Here is a 21,286-nt window from a genome sequence, read left to right on the forward strand (position 1 = left end):
CCTGCATTGTGTTGGAGACCCTAAGGCACTGGAAATGCCAGAGCCATGGGCTATCTACCAAGGAGAGCTGTAGACAGGGAATGGATCCAGCCTGAGAGAGAAAAGTATGTTGTAGTCAGCAAAGCTGGAATGAGCCATCTAAGCTCTGACATCAGACATGAAACTACAGCATTTGGAGTTTTCCCTACTGAATGTTGATGTTGCTTTGGTCCAGTATTTCCTCACTATGCCCCATTTCCTCCCTTTTGGAATGGTAATGTATCTTCTGAGCCATTGTGTGGTGATATTTTATTTTTGCTGAAATGTGTTGATATTTTATTTGTGCATTAATAAATAAAGCTTGCTTGGAGATCAGGGGGAAAAGGCCAGCCATTTTAAGTAAACAAAGAAGTCAGGCAGAACACGCCCTTAATCCTATCACTTAGCAGGCAGGATCTCTGTGTGTTCAAGGCCACACTAGGGAACAGAGCCAAGTGTGGTGACACATGCCTTCAATCCTAGTACCAACCATAGAGGCCTGGAGGTCTGTACAGACAGACAGAAAGTGACAGAGCTGTGTAGGAGAGGAAGTGAGGTAGCTGGGCTCAGACAGCCAACGAGAGGGCAGAACAGCAAGGCAATAAAGGTGTGGGTAGAAAGGAGTAACACATATTTGGAAGCTGCAGAATTGGTGAGGTAAGGTAGGCTGGTGGCTTTCCCTATTTCCCTGATCTAAGGCTTTCACCCCTATATTTGGCTCCGTGTTTTTTATTTAATAAGACCATTTAGAAATTCGTATACGCCATGGTATGTTGGAAGTATATAATTTGCTTTTGACTTCACAGGGAGTTACAGTTAAGAGATTACCTGCATCTTAGAAGAAACTTGGCATTTTTAAACTGTGTTGACACTGTGAAAGACTGTAGGGACTTTGGAAGTTGAACTGAGTGCATTTTGCAGGATAATATTGCTATTAGCCTATGGGGAACAGAGAGTACAATGTGGTGGTTGACTTAAAAATGGCTCCCATAGGCTCATATAATTGAATACTTGATCCCTGGATGGTGGAATTGTTTGGGAAGGATTAGGAGGTGTGATCTTTTTGGAGGGGTTTCAAAAGCCAATGTCATTTTCCAGTTTGTTCTCATTCTTCCCCTCTTCCCACCTCTGCTCCCTACTGGATAAGGATTCAAGTTCTTGACTACTACTCTAGCGTAGTGCTCCCTGCCTTGATGAACATGATCTTACCCTTTGAAACTATAAGCCCCCAATAAATTTTTCTATTAATAAAAATTGGAAAATTAGTATTCTAACATTTATATCCCTTAATAAACCAAATTGCCTTTGTAAATCATTAAGGAATAAATGACATGAGGAGATAATCCCCCAAATACAAAACAAGAAAGGTAAGAGAAAATGGTAAAATAGGAAAAGTCATTTGGTAATAAGAGATGAAAGTGAAATGATAATGATTTCCTCTATATTGTAACATTTTTAAAACTATTTACAACTTTTAAGGAAGCTGCAATTTCATTATGTTAAAATGACAAATGTTCCTTACAAGAGAAGACAGAATTATATACAATCATTAAAAGTAACAATTACATTGTTGATAGTTAACTGTCTTTGGCTATTTCTGCTGGTGAGAACAAGGCTGTGAATGTCTTATGTTCTGTCTTATATATTTCAAAATTTGTCATATAATTTTCTATTTAAAGAAATAAAAACTAACTTGAGAGACAGAGACAGGCAGATCCCCGAGTTCAAGGTTAGCCTGGTCTACAGAGCGAGTTCCAGAACAGCCAGTGCTACACAGAGAAACCCTGTCTCAAAAAACAAGAAAAATTTTTAAAAAAATAATAAAAACTAAAATATTAAATAAAGAATACTTCAGGTGGAGTTGGAGAGATGGCTCAGTGCTTAAGAACACTGGCTGCTTTTCCAGAGAGGGCCCATGTTCAATGGCAGCTTACAACTCCAGTTCCAGGGGATCTGACACTCTCTCTCTTCTGGCCTCTGCAGGCACACATACATATGCATAAAATCAAAATACACACTTTTTTAAAAGAATATTTTTGCAACTGGAGAGATGGATCAACAGTTAAAGAGCACTAACTGCTCTTGCAGAGGACCCAGGTTCAGTTCCCAGCATCTACATGATAGTTCACAACTGTCTGTAACTCCAGTTCCAGGTGATCCAATGCCCTCTCTACTGACCTCCTTGGACACCAGACACACATCAGCTATACATAGGTACATGCAGACAAAGCATTTATGCACGTAAAATGAAAGTCTGTGATAATGAGATGAAACTGAAAAACAACAAGGGAGGAAATATAAGCAGTGATTCCATAGCTGATATGGTCATCTGCAGTCTTGAAAAATAGTCCCATTCTTACTTGGGGCTGGGAGAAGGAGGATCACTCCACAGAAAGAAGGGTACTCTGTCTTAGCAAGCACCACTCAAAACAGTGCTCAGTTTCCTGTCTCTAGAACACATCTAAAGCACAGGATTTGTGTGGCCTCCCACCCCTTCTTTCTGAGAGCAGTGTAGATGGGAACTTAACAAATAAAGCAGGCGGTGTTTTTTCATTTTCATTGTATTCTATAGGAGCAGAACCCTTTCTGGCTAATTTTGTATAAAATCCAACTTCTGTAACTCACCGGTGGCTTAAAGCACGCTTGCTGACCTTCTGAAACCTGAAATGTTCGAACTGGCAAGGACGGTGTAGGAAAGAGCACAAAGTATATGTATATTTCCTTCCAAATATGCTTAATTGGAACGTCTCCATCCAGTGCCCTGTTTCATCTAATTCAAAAACAGTACAGTCTGAGCAGTGGTAATGGAGACTCATTAAGTTCCATTAGCTGCAGACGCATCGAATGGATACAATAGAATCCAGCCACTATTCACAGCAACAGGTGGTACGCTACAATAGAAACCTGTTAGACAAATAACCTGGTCGCCTGAAATGGGACCTCTTGCTTTTTACAGGGACTCATTTTCTAAAACACGGTGTCCTGTGAAGCGTATTTTAATTATATTCCTAGACCACTGGCTGCATTAATTCAATGTAGCTTTTCAGTCATTCTGACACATAAAACAAATTCTTACTATTGCGGCTTCCTCTCTGCAAGGTGAGTGGAGGCCTGGTGACTGTTTTACCTGTGGGGCCATTAGCCAACATTCTTAAAAATGAGATAATAAGAAACACAATTATAATCAGCCTGAAAGTCCCGCCATGGAGTGCTCGCTATGAGCAAAGCATTACAGGAAGGTTCTACCCACACTGTTTTCTTTCACTGCATCATAGTTCTGTGAGGTGGGCATGACTATCAATCCCTTCACAGAAAAGGGGTTAGGTCACATATCCAGTGTCACGTGGCTGGGCATCAAGCCAGACAGTCGACATCTGACCCACCACTGCAGCCAGCCAGCCCCCTCCGCAAATCATCTGGGATCAAAGCACGGTTTTCTGGGGAATCCTCCCCGAAGGACAAGCCCCTGGAGGTGCTCACAGATGTTGCTCAATAGAGCCTCAGCCAGTCACGAATTTGCTGAGGTTAAGGCTGCACAGTGGAATCGGGGTGTGCATCGTGCTGAAGCTTCCACAAATTGTAGTAACAATGGCACTTCCCAAATACAGTGCTGAATGTGCTGAAAGGGGAAAGATACCATAGGCATCTCCCTCCACAGACCAGAGAGAAAGGAAATCTGGCAAACACTTGCCCTCTGTCCACACCCCAAAGTCATTTCATTCTAGAAGGTAGTTGGTTAATGCCTCCTTTGGGCTCAGGAGTGCAATGACTTCTAAGATCTCCTTATATTACCTCTTAAAACCATTGCTCAGTCACTTCCCTAGCACCCCTCATTTATGAGCTCCCCAAAAACGGCCTCAATAAGGATGGCAATATAAAGTCATTGCCACTGGTGCTCATTCTAGTAAGAAAACATGATCATCGGAAGAAATTCTATTAGAAATTCAGAGCCAAGTTCTAAACCCCTTAGAAGTATCCCTATTTTCCAGGAGTCATACAATCACTTAGCATCTAGCCTCCCCTCAAGTCTGAGAGAAATGAAGCATCACATGAGGGTAAGGGGATGGGACATACTATGACCATCACCACTGAAGTACTTGTTTCTAAATCCCTTGGGTTCTTGAGTTCTCGCGTTCAAGATAAAGATGATGCATGAGGGTTAGAGGACTGAAGGTCTTAGGACCATCACCACTGAAGTACTTGCTAGAATCCCTGGTACCCAGGTACACACTCAGCATTGCCAAGACTTCTAATTACTACCTGCTATGAACACCACTTGCACTCCCTGGGCCTTGCCTTCCCAGTCTTCTCTGTCCCTTTTCTGCCCATTTTGCAGATGTTAGTACTAGCTACCTTCATTCACCTTCTCTTCTCTGTCACATTCTCTGCTGGGATTGACAGCAGACACCCACGGACCCTCTCCTGCTCCAGTTTCAAGTTCCCCAGGCCTTCAGAGTCATTCCTTCGTGTGAATGTCTGTGGTTGGGTCACGTGAGTCACGTGGTCAATAAATATGAGCCCTGTTGCTTTTCCACACATTTGTACAAACCGTCCCCTAATGATGCCATCTTTCCCTGATGGCTCCACCTGTGTGGATCTGAGAGGCCACCTGGGCTCCATCCGGCCCTTCCACTCCACCCAATCCCTACACCACTTCATGAACTGTCCCTTTGTTCCATCCCACGGCCACAGCCTGGGCTACACATCTTCTCTCCCCTGGCATCCCTGGACCCCAACTGACCCTTCAAATTCACATTCAAATCTACCAGGCTGACAAGCCTTCCCATATCAGAGTGCCTAGACTCCTTCCTCAGCAGAGGTAGAGTGAGGAGCTCTCCCTGACTTTGCCTCCATTCATAATCTCAGCCAGAGCTGCTCTGGCCTTACTTTATCTCCCTCCAGGTCTTAAAGGGGAATTTGTATTTATGACGATCAGTGTTGATCATCAATTTGACAGGGTTTAGAATCACCTTGGAAACATATCTCTGGGTTTACCTTTGAGAATGTTTCCAGAGAGTTCTAACTATAGAAGAACTATTGTGAATGTTGGTGGCACCATCCCATGGGCAGAGGTCCCAGACTGAACTAAAAAGGAGAAATGAAGTTGAACACCAACATTCCTCTCTCGGCTTCCTGACTGTGGATTCCATGTGACCAGCTGCCTCGCTCCCCTGCTGCCATGATTTCTCTTCTGTGAGGTGTTACACCCTCAAACCGGGAGCAAAAAAAAGCCCTTCATCTCTAAACATGCTTCTTGTCGGGGTTTTGTCACCGCAATGAGAAGTAACAAATACAGAACTTCAAAAGGAATTTTACTCCTAACTTGTGATCGATTTTTCCAACTAAGTAGCAATGTATCTTTCCACCTCGCCATCCATAGCTCATCCCTGTCACCCAGGTTGATCCACACACTGTGTCTTTCTACCCATCCATGCATAGCTCATCCCTGTCACCCAGGTTGATCCACACAGCTCTAAGTGATTGGCCTACGTTCACATCTATGTCACAAATAAGAAAACTAATGTTCAGAGCAGTTCGATAAATTTCCCCAAGCTCATATAGTTACAGGGGTAGAAGCAGAGCTGAGGCCCGGCTCTGCCAGCTTCTAAGAAGAGCAGACACATCACACAAAGTCCAGCAGGCCCACGGTGCTGCAGAAGCACAGCTGTCGAGAGAAGGAGAGGCAGGAGAAGGAGAGAGGAAGTTCAAATGGTCTAAAGAGACTATGGAGATAAATTATGGGTCCACAATCACCATTTTCTCAAAATTTAATATGATCTGAAGTTCAACCAGTGACAGAAACACATATTTATATAAATATATTATCAACAGAAAAAGTACAAGATTACATAAATATGACATGCCTACTGTAAGCCATTTAGAAAATCTCTAAGAGTAAGTTTTTAAAAAAAAAAAAGTGAGGTTATGTCTAAGAAGTTGCATCTGTCTATGTGATTTGGGGGTATCAGAAAAAAACATATATAATTAGATTAAACGTTCTATAGTCAGTCTCATGTATGTTCAAAAGTGAAGGGACATATTTAACTTGTGTCAGTTTGCTTCTACTTGGAAGAACAATTCTGTTTTTAAAAGTCCATAAAATCATGTGCACACTTCCACACTTTAACCCAATGCCGTACATATGCAATTATTATAGTAACACATCCACTAGTTTCCTAATACATTCCTGTCCTCCAACACGTCTGTCCTCATTGCTCAAACCTCTGAATGGCCAGCTTCCAGAAAGTTCAGGAACCATAAGCACCCTCAACCACAGCTTTGCCTCAAGTACCTGTGTTCTCACTACAGAACCTCCACAGGCTTGTCCATTGCCCATATTCTATCCTGGCTTCTTGTGGTAAAAACCAAGGCAAGATCACTTCCAGAACCACACGAATTTATTTTGTCATTTCCATATAAAACAAAGGCAGCTCACCATGTCCCCACCTCACCCCCAGTCTTTTTTTTTTTTTTCTCTCTTCACAGTCAGCCTGCTCACCTAAGCTGTCACTGGTGTTGACTCAACTTCTCCTGTTCTCTCTCCTGGGCAGTGAAGTTGTCTCCAGCCACATGACCAGCAAATGCTGACCAGGGCCTGCTACAGAAGTCCACTCTATCAGCTAGCCACTGCCCTTCTCCTGCTGGGATCTGCAGCTGCTGCTGGACCAGCACATAACCTGCAGTGACTGTGGGTGTCACTTCTGTGAGGACAACATTCCACCATGTGGCCTTGCTGGCTACCTCCCTTGTCTCCTTGAGACTTCTCTTCTTCAAACTCCTCACAGCAGCCTCTCTGGACCAAGCTATGTGAAGCAGAACAATCCAAACCACACGATGCAAGTTATCTCTTCTCCATTTTTCCTTTATCCTGAAACTACTTCATTTTCTTTACAGCTTTTTATTTTATTTTATTTTTCAAGATAGGGTCTCACTCTGTAGCCCTGGCTCTCCTGGAACTCACTATGTAGAGCAGGCTGGCCTTAAACTCACAGAGATATGCCTGCCTCTGCCTACCCAAGTGCTGGGATTAAAGGCGTGCACCAGGACGCCCAACTCTTCCTAGCTTTTATTACTGATAGACACTGACGTGCAGGTTTCCTTGGCCTGCTTCCTTGATTACCTTGTGTTTTCCACTCCTCCATTTCCCTTAACCCTTTCACCTACAAACACTGGAATGAAAGTCTGTCAGACAGAGATTCCTGTCTCCTGTCTCCCCTGATCCTTTGGAAATAGAAGACTATTCAGAACACAGTAATGTCCAATAAATAGATACTGATTACATAAATCATACTGCAATACATGCTTCAAATTGTGCAGAGCTCAGACCTCTGGGGTTTGAAAGTGAGCCTTTCTATGTTTTTAGATATTCTAGAACAATCATGATTTGGTAGCAGCTTTGGAACTAAAAAGAGACATACTTTACCTTTCTGATGTCACTCGGATTTGTTCCTCAAAACTACAATTCAGACCTTTCGTCTTCTCATGGAAATATTTTTCCACACACTGCTCCTCAAAATCATGAAGCTTTTTCAAGTCCTCCTCAGTAAGGTAGAGTTCTATGGAAATAAGCACAACACATTCAAAATTAAGAAAGTGGGGGGTGAGGGCTGAACTGATAGGTTAGTCTATAACAATACTTGCCATGCAGGCATGAGGACCTGAGTTTGATTTCCAGAACCCACATAAAATGACTTGGGGTGGGGGTACATTCTTTTAATCCCAGCACTGGGGAAGCAGATGAACTGCTCACACAGTGATGAGCATCACACGGTGTCTTCAGCAAAAGAACTTTAGCTCATCAAGGGGGCAGCAGAAAGTGGCTACGAAGTGTCACAGTATTGCTATAGTTAATATAACACAGTTGCAATTTAATACTGTGTCTCTGTATTTGTTTACATTTCTCTTGACTTCAAGTGGTACTACTGATGTTCTGTGAATACAATTTTTCTGCATTTTATGGTACAAAATGATAAAATACACTACTGTCTATGCATGCATTCTATGTACTCATAATATACCTTTTTCTGTGTGTTTGTGTGCCTGGGAAGGTAAACATGGGAGGGCACATGTGTGCACATGCATTATAGAGGTCAGAGGTCTAACTTCTGGTTGTTTCTGAAGTCAAGGTCTCTCACTAGCTAGCATGGAACATACCAATTAGGCTGAGCTGAATGGCAACAGAGTCCAAGGGATGTGTCTGTCTCTGCCTCCTCCGTGCTAGGATTAAAAGAATGCATTGCCACACCCAGCCATTTTATGTGGGTCCCCAGAAACAAACTCAGGCCCTCATGTCTGCATGGAAATTACTTTATAGACTGAACTATCACTCTAGCCCCTTTTTCCTTAATTTTTCTCAAATTTCTATGCTATGTAATTGGTATTTGAGAGTTTTGTTTCCTTCTTTCTTTTTCTGTTTTAAATTTGTTCGGTCACTTTTTTTTTTAAATGAAACAGTCTTACTATGTGGCTCAGGCTAGCCTCAAACCTGCAGATACCCTTTCCTTTACCTCTCCAAGTCTGGGTTACAGGTGTGTGTTACAACACCCAGTATGGTCCTATAGGTTTTGTTTTTAATAACTGCAAATATTCAAAAGCAAAATTCTCATGTAAGTGTGTTTGCAGTTGAAACTTGGTGATTCAAAGGTCAATTGTAAGCCTCTTCCCTTTATTAAGTATCTAACCTCAGGTATTTTGTGATAGCCATGTGGTAGGCGTGAATGGCTTTTCTCCCACCTGTACTGAAAACAGTAAGTGGTAGCTTATGTGACAGACATCACCACTTGACAGTCACACTGTGCTCTCAGAAAAGCAGCACATGCAAACATCTAAGAATGCTAGACTGAGCCCTCTTCTTCCTTCTTCCTCAGAAATGACGACTAGAGTCAACAGACAAAAGCTTGCTTTTCAATATTTTCATAGTTTGCAATGCTTTCGTGTGTTAACCAAAATTCTCCATATTCGTATACAGTTGAAGAAAGAACGCCATTGTCTTTTTTCTCTGTCAACTGCTTTAGCTACTGATAGAATACGTAATCTACAGTTGAAAATCGAGTTTATGGAAGAGCAGAGTTAGTTGATGCTGTGACAGCCAATGTGAGGAAGTCTTTCCTTGTCAGGCTGAGTATGGATGGACTAAGTCCTTTCTCTGAGAACTACCAGCCATGGCCAGTCAGCACAGCCCACCTTACCTGAAGTAATTAACTCATTAAAGAACACCTCACCCTGTGGTGCTAAGGCCAGTGCATGCCTTCATCCAACCTCAGCATTTCTGTCTATACACTGCCTTGGTTCTCAGTGAGTGAAATCAGAAATCACCTTGAAATGTGTTCCTAATACTTGGGAAATATCAAGAGGATGTGATGTTGCTAAGAGGACAAAATTGGAAAGTTCTTTCATGTCTTCGCTTAAGTCAGACGAAAGTTAAATATTATATTTCTCCATAATTTATTAATAATACAACAATTTCTTTATTTTCCAATTCATGAGCAATAAGATATTAGTTTCTATTTGAAAATGTGTTTAGCTATAAAAAATGTGCTCACAGCTCAAGTACACAGTATTTTGTGATTTATATGGTGTGGAAGAATCTTTTAAACATTAAAAAAAAATTGACCATTTCTCACAGTTCCCATCTCTGATGTCCTATAAGCATGAAGTTTTTCAGGCCCAGGAAATATACCAGCAGCGAATCCCCACTCCCTCTGCCCCCCACACCTGCTCCCTCAAATGCCAAGGGTGAGTCCTCCAACAGGTGCAGCTTGGAGTGTGCAGTTCCTAAAATTATCCACCAGGTGGCACTGCTGGCCCATATGTAGTCAGCTCACTCTTTAAGCTCTTTAAAGAGGCCAAGAGAATGTTCTAGTGCTCTGAGTCAACTTGCCTTTAAGCAAAAACTTTGAGTCAGGCACTCAACTAGCGCACAGTCAAAACACCTATACACATAACACACACATAAATAAATGATTTTTTTTTAAATGAGTCTTCTGTGGAAACCATCCTATAAGCCCAATAAAGGCTCCTCCACAGGGACTGGCCAGTCTCAGTTAGCCCCAGGATTTTTCCTGGCATCACAAACTGTACTGGGGTCTCCATAGACCTCCAGTGAGAGCCAGGATCAGCTGTCTACCAGAAATGGAAAAATTTAAAGTGCGTGCCTTAGCTTCAGTTGCGCCTTTGTGTCTGCTTGTTTGTTTGTTATTTGGGGTTTTTCGAGACAGTATCTTGCTGTGTAGTCCAGGCCTGCCATGATTCAAGACCCTCCTGGCTCACCTTCCCCTCAGTGCCGGAATGACAAGCTGCTGGTGACCTGCTCTTGGCTCCCTTCTAACGGCCAAATCACTTAAGAAGAAATAACAAGAGCAACTCTTCAAAGAGGAAGAAAACCATTCGGAGGGCCGTGTGCCATAAGCAAACACTTACTGTCCTTCCAATCCCATGACAACACATGGCAGGGGATAACAGAGCCCTTAAAAGCATGTAAACAGGGCACTAGGCCCTTTCCGAAACTTCTGGAACCGGTAGTATCTTTAAGAGCTTACAAAGTTTTGCTTCTTCCATTTCAGCCTCCAAAATCTACAACAAAGTGCTTGGACAGTCATACTATATGGGATGGAAAAGCAAGTGGCTTTTACCCCAGCTCCTGTTTCTGGACCACTTCTGGCCAAAGGAATCCTTTCCTGGTTCAGAAGGATTAAAGGGCTGTCAGTTTTCATGTGTGTATGCATGCGTACTCACACGAAGGCCACAGTGCATGTATGGAGGTCAGAAGATAAGTAGTGGAAGTTGATTCTCTCTTTCTATCGTGTGAGTCCCGGGGCGGGGGGTAAACTCAGATTGCCAGGTTTGGAGACAAGCTCCTCAGAGGCATTTTGAATTAAACATTTGGGATAAAGGAATGTGACTTTGTCACATCCTGTTTACATAGGAATGATCTAGAAAAAGGCCAATCATGTTACTACTGGACAAAAACTACAAACAACTTGTGAAAACAGTGAAATCCTCCTGTGGCAGGTGTAGCAGTCAGACCACAGTCAAGATGAACTTGGAGAATGTCAATGTCAAAACATGCAGGCTTGTGATCTGGACTCCACGTTCCTCAACTGGGTCACAGTTCACATGGGGTCACATAACTGAGTGTGAGGATAGAAAAAAAAATCTAACAAGAATAAAAAGGGTTTGTGAATTCACAACAACAAACATCCAATCCAAACTTTAACTCATGTATCAGGTGCGTGTGGCAGTGTTCACTGTGTGTATGTGTGTGGCAATGTTAATTGTATCATCAGGTGTGTGTGGCAGTGTTCACTGTCATTTGGTGTATGTGGCAGTGTTAACTGTATCTATCATCAGGTGTGTGTGGCAGTGTTCACTGTATCATCAGGTGTATGTGGCAGCGTTCACTGTATCATCAGGTGTGTGTGGCAGTGTTCACTGTATCATCAGGTGTGTGTGGCAGTGTTCACTGTATCATCAGGTGTGTGTGGCAGTGTTCACTGTATCATCAGGTGTGTGTGGCAGTGTTCAGTGTGTCATCAGGTGTGTGTGGCAGTGTTCACTGTATCATCAGGTGTGTGTGGCAGTGTTCACTGTATCATCAAGTGTGTGTGGCAGTGTTCACTGTATCATCAAGTGTGTGTGGCAGTGTTCACTGTATCATCAGGTATGTGTGGCAGTGTTCACTGTATCATCAGGTGTGTGTGGCAGTGTTCACTGTATCATCAGGTGTATGTGGCAGTGTTCACTGTATCATCAGGTGTGTGTGGCAGTGTTCACTGTATCATCAGGTGTGTGTGGCAGTGTTCACTGTATCATCAGGTGTGTGTGGCAGTGTTCACTGTGTCATCAGGTGTGTGTGGCAGTGTTCACTGTGTCATCAGGTGTGTGTGGCAGTGTTCACTGTGTCATCAGGTGTGTGTGGCAGTGTTCACTGTATCATCAGGTGTGTGTGGCAGTGTTCACTGTATCATCAGGTGTGTGTGGCAGTGTTCACTGTATCATCAGGTGTGTGTGGCAGTGTTCACTGTATCATCAGGTGTGTGTGGCAGTGTTCACTGTATCATCAGGTGTGTGTGGCAGTGTTCACTGTATCATCAGGTGTGTGTGGCAGTGTTCACTGTATCATCAAGTGTGTGTGGCAGTGTTAACTGTATCTATCATCAGGTGTGTGTGGCAGTGTTCACTGTATCATCAGGTGTGTGTGGCAGTGTTCACTGTATCATCAGGTGTGTGTGGCAGTGTTCAGTGTGTCATCAGGTGTGTGTGGCAGTGTTCACTGTATCATCAGGTGTGTGTGGCAGTGTTCACTGTATCATCAGGTGTGTGTGGCAGTGTTCACTGTATCATCAAGTGTGTGTGGCAGTGTTCACTGTATCATCAGGTATGTGTGGCAGTGTTCACTGTATCATCAGGTGTGTGTGGCAGTGTTCACTGTATCATCAGGTGTATGTGGCAGTGTTCACTGTATCATCAGGTGTGTGTGGCAGTGTTCACTGTATCATCAGGTGTGTGTGGCAGTGTTCACTGTATCATCAGGTGTGTGTGGCAGTGTTCACTGTGTCATCAGGTGTGTGTGGCAGTGTTCAGTGTGTCATCAGGTGTGTGTGGCAGTGTTCACTGTATCATCAGGTGTGTGTGGCAGTGTTCACTGTATCATCAGGTGTGTGTGGCAGTGTTCACTGTATCATCAGGTGTGTGTGGCAGTGTTCACTGTATCATCAGGTGTGTGTGGCAGTGTTCACTGTATCATCAGGTGTGTGTGGCAGTGTTCACTGTATCATCAAGTGTGTGGCAGTGTTCACTGTATCATCAGGTGTGTGTGGCAGTGTTCACTGTATCATCAGGTGTGTGTGGCAGTGTTAACTGTATCTATCATCAGGTGTGTGTGGCAGTGTTCACTGTATCGTCAGGTGTGTGTGGCACTGTTCACTGTATCATCAGGTATGTGTGGCAGTGTTCACTGTATCATCAGGTGTGTATGGCAGTGTTCAGTGTATCATCAGGTGTGTGTGGCAGTGTTAACTGTATCATCAGGTGTGTGTGGCAGTGTTCACTGTATCATCAGGTGTGTGTGGCAGTGTTCACTGTATCATCAGGTGTGTGTGGCAGTGTTCACTGTGCTGTATCACAAGACTTCACTGCAGCCTTCAATCTAATCCTTGACAGCATCTGCAATCACACCAGACAGCCCCAGTGAACCCTGTTGAAAACGCCCCAGCTCCAGTTCCACACAACTGCAGGTAAGGGACATGGAGAACCCTAATGTAAGGACAGAGCTGTCTACTCATATAAAAACACAATTGTTTAATTATCAAAACAACAAACAATTGTAGTATTCTCCCCAGCAGAAAAAGACTAAAATAATACCTCTTTGAAGTGTTTTGTGTGATTTTAAAATCTGCTATCTAAGTTACTGACTTGAGTTTCAAAAGGGTCACTAAATGAATTTTGGCCTGGGAATTATATGGCTCTAACTATACTTTCACCTTTTGTACCAAGTATTTAGGCAAAGAGATTCTTAGCACTGACAATTACAAAATCAAAATATCCACAAACACTGAAAAAGCTCTACACCATTAAATACCAAATAGTCAACATCAAATTCTTTATGTCAAAAAAAACAAGCACACCTATCTCATTGCTATGTAAGTTAGCTTTGTCTTTAATAAATGGATACCCAAGGATTTTTTTTTTTTAATGTGCATGGGCATTTTGCCTGCTTGTGTGCATCACATGCATGCAGTGCCTACAGAGGCCAGAAGGGGGAGTTAGATCCCTTAGCACTGGAGTTACAGATGGTCGTAAACTGCAATATGGGTGCTAGGAATCATGCTCAAGTCCTTAGAGAACAGCCAATTCTCTTAACCATTGAGTCATCGCTACACCCACCCCCAGGACTGTTTTTAAATAAACGTCTTTGTGATCTGTTGTTAGTATGCACCTCTTTTATAGACCTCCATTCCCATGGTCACACCAGGGGAAAAAAATGCAAGTATCCTGATTTAAACAAAGCAAAATGAGAACACACATTTCTATATCCCTGCACTTCATGTTGATGTTCTGAAAATAAGGAACATCCTTTTCAGACCCTCATCCATTCCTAGGAGGTTAAGGAGCCGGAGCTGTGATTCTGGCAAAGCTTGCTTCTCTGTTTCCCTGGATCCCAGTCCTTTTGAGTCACTTTTCTATACAGCAGGGCAGTGAGAACAAGTCAGGTGACTACTCTCTAAGAAGTATTCAGAGGAGTTCCCAGATCAGCAGAGAAAACCCAGGTTTTCTAGAAGGTCTAAAGCCTTCTCATATTCAATCAAAAGACATTCTCTCCCCTGCTTCTCTCCTTCGAAGGACCATTTAACAGAGCCAAAAAATAATCATGAGACCCCAGGCACAGGCGAGGGTCTGCAGCCTGCCCTCTGAGAGCCTCCATGCTGTGCTGTCACTGGAATTACCGGCCTCCAGTGTCTCCACCCTCCATCTTCCTCCCTCCTTCAGCCCCTGTGTCTCTGCCCTTTATTTCCTCCCTTCCTTCTGTTCCACCGGAGAAACTTACTTAGTCCTACATCACCCTCTTCCTGGTCCTGTGGCGCTGGGCGACAGCAGAGACCTTGGAGGAGCAGGCACACGTGATTCAGCAGGATGAAGGGTGGGGGCAGCCAGGGCTTCTGGTTGTAGGTCATGATGTAGCGATAGCGATTGTATTTCCAGAGCTTATTCGAGATGGATTTTATATCTAAGTAAATGTTGCTGCAGGTTGCAGAAAGGGAGAGAGACAACAGTTTAATAGGGGACCCAGAAATGTGACAGACCCTGTCTTCCAACACTTCTGATTGGTTAACAATCATCAGCAGTTAGCCGATAACTATTATCCACTTACGATTTTTCTTCCATCAAATAAAAAAAAATACAGTAAGCACTTTTTATAACAAAGTATGTTCACTGGAATGCAGGCATTGAAATCAGAGATTAGAAAGGTGACAGCATTTTAGGCAGGGAACAGAAACTGCCCTGTCTCACTCAGCACTGCCTCTGGGGCACCTTCGCTTCTCATAGATGAAGCTCTTCTCCAGAACGTAACTCATCCTTCATTGTAAGCAAGTGCGATGTTCCTCTGTGATATTGGCCTTATAAAGATATCCCTCACAGACATCACAAGAACTGCAAGAATAATTCTAAGCTGAAACATTTGCAACAGAGTCATATGAATAAAGACATAGGAGAGAAGAATCGTTTTCTCCTCAAACATGCCAATACACAGAGCTTCCAAAGGGAACTTGATAAATTATTCACATTAACTTTATAGTGAAGGTAGCCTCTACTGGTGGTCACTCTGGAGTTTCTCTTAAATTACATCAGTTTTAAAAGAAGCCAGTGAACACTGACACTAAATAACTCCAAATGGAAATTTTAGCAGGTAGCAGAGATCTTCAAAACAACTTATCACCCTGAACTGTGTATGTATTTAACACCCCAGAGGTAGCAGATGGAATAACCATTGTAACATTCTGCTTAGATTTTTTTCTTTTTTTTTTTTTACTAAGAAAATTGTTTTCATTCATTTTACACACCAATCAAAGATCCCCCTCTTCCCTCCTCCTACCCCCCCCAGCCTCCCCCTAACACATCCCTCCCTACCCCCCACAAGAAGGCAAGGCCTCCCATGGGGAGGCACATCCATACAGGCAAGTCCAAGCCCTTCCCTTATTCTGCTTAAATTTTTAAAATCAAGTTTCTTCAGTGGAAAAAAATGGTAGAGTAGAATGTGAGCCAAATTTAGCCAGTAAAAACATTGGTGACCAAAAAACATAACATAAAATAAACATTGGTAACCAAAACCTGACCAATGATTGGGAGAAGCCATGACTATCCTTGAAAGAACCAGATCAGGGTAAGACTGAGAGGGGCATGTCCCAGTGTCCCTGAAGTGGGTGATTGACATGGGGCTGGGTTAGAACCCTGGTTCTCAGCTTGATCACTGAGCTCATAGCCTCAGTATCACCAGAATACATGGGGACATGGACATTCTTAGGCTCTATGCCAGATCACCTGAGCGCAAGCAGACATGGACATTCTTGGACTCAGCATCACCTAGGTGCATGAGATCATGCACGTGCTTGGCCTCTGTCTCAACACTATGGAATGGGAAAGTGTGAGGAGGCCATTAGTCTGCAGTTCTGCAAGCCCTCAAGGCTAGTCCTAATTTCATGTCTTCTATTCACAGTGACTTCAGCCTGTCCACCAGCAGGTGGTGACATTTACAAGGTATTTCAGGGTCTCTAATGGTAGGAACTCTATCTCACAGGGTTCCCCCCAGATAAGTAGTGAGATCCGAGATGCCACACTTGTTTGTTCCTCGGGGGGGGGGGGGGGGGTGTAAGGGGAGGAGAAGGAAGAGAATGAGGTGGGGAGGATGGAAATGACTGTGGGTTGGACTTCCCAGAGAAGCTCCTCTTCTTCCCTACACATTGTGGACAACTGGAAATGGAACCAGTCTGTGTTGGGAAAGAGGGGAACTCAAAAGTTTGTCACTGGAAGGGTCAATGCATGGATAAGCCTGGAGTGTTGGCAAAGCTGGACATAGAAATGGGATTTCCTAGATACAGAGAAAACTGAACACAAACATGATAAAGGAAAAAGAAAAAGGAAAAGGCCAAAAGTCTAGGCCCAAGATCTTTTTAATATGAAATGGACAAGTTGAGCCAGAAAGGGAGATGGGGCAAAAGTGGGACAGACAGGGGCCATGTGGGGAAAGCACACAAAGATGGAGCCCTAAGGGAGCCATCAGCTCAAGCCTCATTCTACAGGACTCCAACTACGCAGTGACGGCTCAGATCTCCTCTTCCACACTTCCGTTATGACCTCCACTATTTTATGGTCTAAGAGTCTGACTTCTTTCCTACCAATAATTCCATGTCCTTGCTTTAAAGGCACAGTAATATGTCATGGGACACACGTAAACAAAGGTCATATATGCAACATGCATAGGAATATACTCAATGCAGTTGTTCCCATAGTTTGGTAAACAAAATAATCTTAGTTAATGAAAGTTACCTACTTGAAGCAGGCAATCAGCAGGTTCACCATGATGATGTACTGAACAAAGAGGTAGACAGCTTGCAGGAATGGAGTCAGGAAAGAACCCGGAGGGCAAGAAGTTTCACCTTCGCAAACTACAATCAAAGAATTCAAGAATAGGATAAAATAAATCACAGCCCTGGGGCCCTCTACCAATATTTGGCCCCTTAACTTCATAGAATGCCACACACTTCATGCATTTAAAAGATTCTCGTGAATACTTTCCAGATTCATTTTTGCTCTGAGTATCTATAAGGGTTCTATTTCTGCATGAGGGCAAACCCCATATGTACCATCTATCTCTGAAGCATAGACTTCTCCATACATCATCCAATATGGCTCGAATACAATATCTCGAGCCAGGCGCCATGAAGGAGGCTCGTTGGGTGAGAGAATGGCTTTTCGCGCCACACCAAAGCTCAGCAGGACAATGGCCATCATGATCACAATGTAGAACATGTTTGCTGCCTGCAAAACAGCACAGCACAACCAGAGTTTACCACATATCAAGTCCTAGCAGTCGTCACTACACACTTACAGATAGCTAGACAGTCTAGTCAGTGGCTGAAATGCCTCCATCTAAAACAGCTGAGTTCTCTCGGGCTAAGTTATTTCCTTGTCTCTGCACAGTATATCCTTTACACAACGACATCTATGGAGTCACATGATATGCAGAAATTACAAACAGAGACTTTTTCTATAAGCAGCCATCAAATATTAGCTGGGTTTTTTTTTTTTTTTTTTTTTGGACTGGCTAGTACCCAACTTTTGATCAATTAAATCAAAGAGTTGGTTAGAAAATATTTTAAAAGGACAAGGTATATTCAAATTATTCCAATGACTGTTCCCAGAATTATCTCCCAGAACTCCCAGAGCCATGTAGTATCTTGGGAATTGATTATACCAGTTTCCCTCCATCTTGTAAAATACATCAACTCAACCCACTTGCTCAATGTGGCAGACTCGGAAGTGACCAACGTTTCCACTTTCTCCACATTTCTCATCTTATTACGTGGTAACTACAAGATCCAAGTAGCCAATAGTCTGGAGAGCGACAAGAGTGACTTTGTCTGGGCTGTTCAACAGTGCTAAACTCAACTATCACCCTTGTCACTGCCAAAGCAGCCCCCGGAAAGGGGTAAGTGGCATGGCTATGCCACAAAGGAGAAATTCTGCATTCTGTAGTCAGCAGTTAGAAAACCTATCATACCTGGCTTCAGGGAGAAGAGACCTTGTGCCGAATCACTGAGATGTACTAGTTATCTCACATAGCTCCTCTCAGAGATGGGACATTACCAAAATCAGAGGATGCGTTTATGGTTGAAGAGAAAAGTAGTGAAGAAGAAGAAGAAAATCTGAGAACTGGGCTGGAGCTCAGCAGTAGAGTGTTTGTCTCTCACGCATGAGGCCCTAGGTTCAATCCCCAGTCTGGCCAGAGGGAGAAAGAGGAGGAGGAAGATAAGAGGGGAGGGGAGAAAGGGAAGCAGAAGCAGCAAGGTCCATCTTGAGGCTCTGCAGGTCCTTCTCCCTCTGTCTCCCCCTTTCTGCACTACCCCTGACCCTCCAGAACATGACCTTTCCTTGTATTCTAGAAACAAATGCCAATAGAATCTTCATGTTGTACGTCTAGAGGGCAGATCATTGGGTTCTTTCAAAATTCCAGACTGCAAAACCTGGCACAATGTTCAGCAAGCTCAGTGCATAGACTAAAGTCAGGCCGCCCACTGTGGGAGCCTGGATCCCCGACATATGTTCATGAGGGACTTACTTAATTTCCACTTCCTTGTACATAAAAAGTAGATGATACTACGTATTTCATTAAGTTGCTACAAACATTAAGAGTTAATATATACAAAACATGTAGTCCAGTGTGTGGTGCACAGTGAGTACTACTTAAGAGTAAGAGAGAGTGAGTGACAAAAGAATGAGTTAGCACTTTCAGAGAAACATTATTGCTGGTAGCCTTACATAAGTCAAGGACCAGTGTGACTCAATCTCATATGGCTTGCCCTCACAAAAGGCTAAACTAAGTGTTCCTATTAACTACCTAGTGTGTTGTCCAGGCCTATTTTACAGACAAGTTTATGGTTAGCCAGAAATGAGTCAGTATGCCTCTAGAAACAATTCCAACATTTAACCAGTGGGCTAGGGAGATGGCTCAGTGTTAAAATGCTTGCTGGACCTGAGACTAGATTCCCAGAAAGCATTTAAAAGCCAGGCACAGTCTGGGTTCTGGGAATTCCCTAGCCAGCCAGTTTAGATTAAACAGTGAGCTTCAAGTTCAGTAAGTAGCATCTGTTTCCAAAACTGAGATAAAGAGCAATGGCATTTTGAATGAGAATAGCACCTATAGGCTCACATATTTGAATGCTTGGTCCCCAGTTGGTGGAACTCTTTTGGAAGGATTAGGAGATGTGACCTTGACAGAGGAGGTGTGCCACTGGGAGTGAGCTTTGGGGTTTCAAAGCCCCTACCATAGTTAGCTTTCTGTCTGCCTGGTGGATCAGATGTCAGCTCTCAGCTACTGCTCCAGTGCCGTGCCTGCCTACCTGTTGCCATGCTCCCCACCATGATGGCCATGGACTCCAATCCCCTGGAAGCATGAGGCCCCAAATTAAATTATTTCTTTTTATAAGTTGCCTTGGTCATGTTGCCTCTTCACAGCAATAGAAAAGTAACTAAGCTAAGTGCAATAGTGGAAGACACCCAACACTAAGTTCTGCCCTCTACACAGGCAAACACAGGTGAGGACACCCTCAAACAAACGTGGATACATGCAAACATCACAGGAGAGAAAGTTAAAGTATGAGTTATGAAACATGACAGTGGAGCCACCGAAAGGGGACATTCATGTATAAATTGAGACTTACATACCATTTTTGCAATCATGGTCACATACGGACCTGCATGTTGATTCACAGCAAAGAAGTCCATGAGCCGAGAGAACCAGAATATGATGTCTATGCAGTAGATGAGTCTTCCTGCAGTATGCAAAGGGGGGTGTCCCCACCGTAGGCCAAAGCCAATGGAAAAGAGGCCAATAGCCACAGTTTCTATGAGGTTCCAGTATTCACTCAGCCACATCTTCACCTTTTGAGTAAACTTGCTTGGTTCTGAAATGCATATCTAAAGGGAGAAAGAGGAAAATTTGAAGAAGGGTACAGGATTGGGAATGGAGTAGAGCAATAGAGCACTTGCCTCCAACACACAAGACCCTGGGTTCAAGCCCCAAGACCATAGCTGGAAGGGAATACCATCAATAATATCTTTTTAAATCAATTAACCCATAATTTAAAGAGTTAACCAGTTCCTACCAAATTTTACATCAGCACCAGGGCATTTCAGAGCTCAGCACTGTGGCGGCTCTGCCTAACTATGACTCTACTTCATGAGCTGAAGGCAAAGAATACTGACTAGAAACCCAGCAGTCCTGTGAGCTGGTCCTACAGCTGCTTCTGAGTGAGCTCTTGGCAAACCACAAAGAACATGATGTTGGAACTGGCTAGTATAAGAAACTTCCCTTGCAACCCTATGGCAGACACACTGTAATGTAAACAGTAAGCTTGTTTTCCCTAAAATATAAACATCGTGGTAGAATTCAGATAGTGTTTCTCTGCTATAAACTTCATTAGCAGACAATGCAGTATAGTTAGCATAGAATGTTGGCCAAATTACCACTGGAACAAAACAAATGTATAGGCATACAGAACATGCACACATAGCTAGGACAGTCAAAGTCATAACTGTTTGGGATTATACTTATTATTGCATTAAGAGTGCTAACTTTTAAGTGACCAGTGGCAAAGTAGAAATGAAAATGTTTTTAGTTTTGTTTCCTCAACTCTTGAACTACTTCTCCCAGAAGGATATCCAGCTTCAGGTTTCAAGGGTGTTTACTAGGAACTTCCTTATGCTGTGAGTGTACTTCTTACATATTATGCAACCTTAGCCATTCATGTGTCACTCTATTGGGTAAAACTGACAATATGTGGGGAAGGCTAGGTGATTAAAAATCCGTGTCGCAAAGAAAGCTACATCATGGGAAGCAAACAGCTGGAGGGTGCAATAACACACCGAGGGCGCTGCCTATTGTGCCTTGAGTAATAAACACAATAAGATTGTGCTTCAAATGGCTGTTTTCAAAGTTCAGCAGAAAGTATTTGGTAAGGATAAAGGAAGGAAATCAGAAACTTTCCCCTGA

At 43.2% G+C, this 21,286-nt stretch overlaps 1 protein-coding gene across 1 annotated transcript in view; it reads right to left on the reverse strand.

The window, feature by feature from the left end:
- Trpm6 (transient receptor potential cation channel subfamily M member 6) overlaps positions 1-21,286 on the reverse strand; it is a 120,011-nt gene that overhangs the window by 45,886 nt on the left and 52,839 nt on the right. Inside the window, exons 21-25 of the mRNA XM_059247168.1 lie at positions 19,960-20,211; positions 17,379-17,553; positions 17,066-17,180; positions 14,564-14,757; positions 7,442-7,574 (exon numbers count right to left, since the gene is read on the reverse strand). Coding sequence (XP_059103151.1) covers positions 7,442-7,574; positions 14,564-14,757; positions 17,066-17,180; positions 17,379-17,553; positions 19,960-20,211 — 869 coding nt within the window. The remainder of the gene's footprint in view (positions 1-7,441; positions 7,575-14,563; positions 14,758-17,065; positions 17,181-17,378; positions 17,554-19,959; positions 20,212-21,286) is intronic.

Source organism: Peromyscus eremicus, chromosome 1 (genome assembly GCF_949786415.1).
Source record: "Peromyscus eremicus chromosome 1, PerEre_H2_v1, whole genome shotgun sequence".
NCBI lineage: Eukaryota > Metazoa > Chordata > Mammalia > Rodentia > Cricetidae > Peromyscus > Peromyscus eremicus.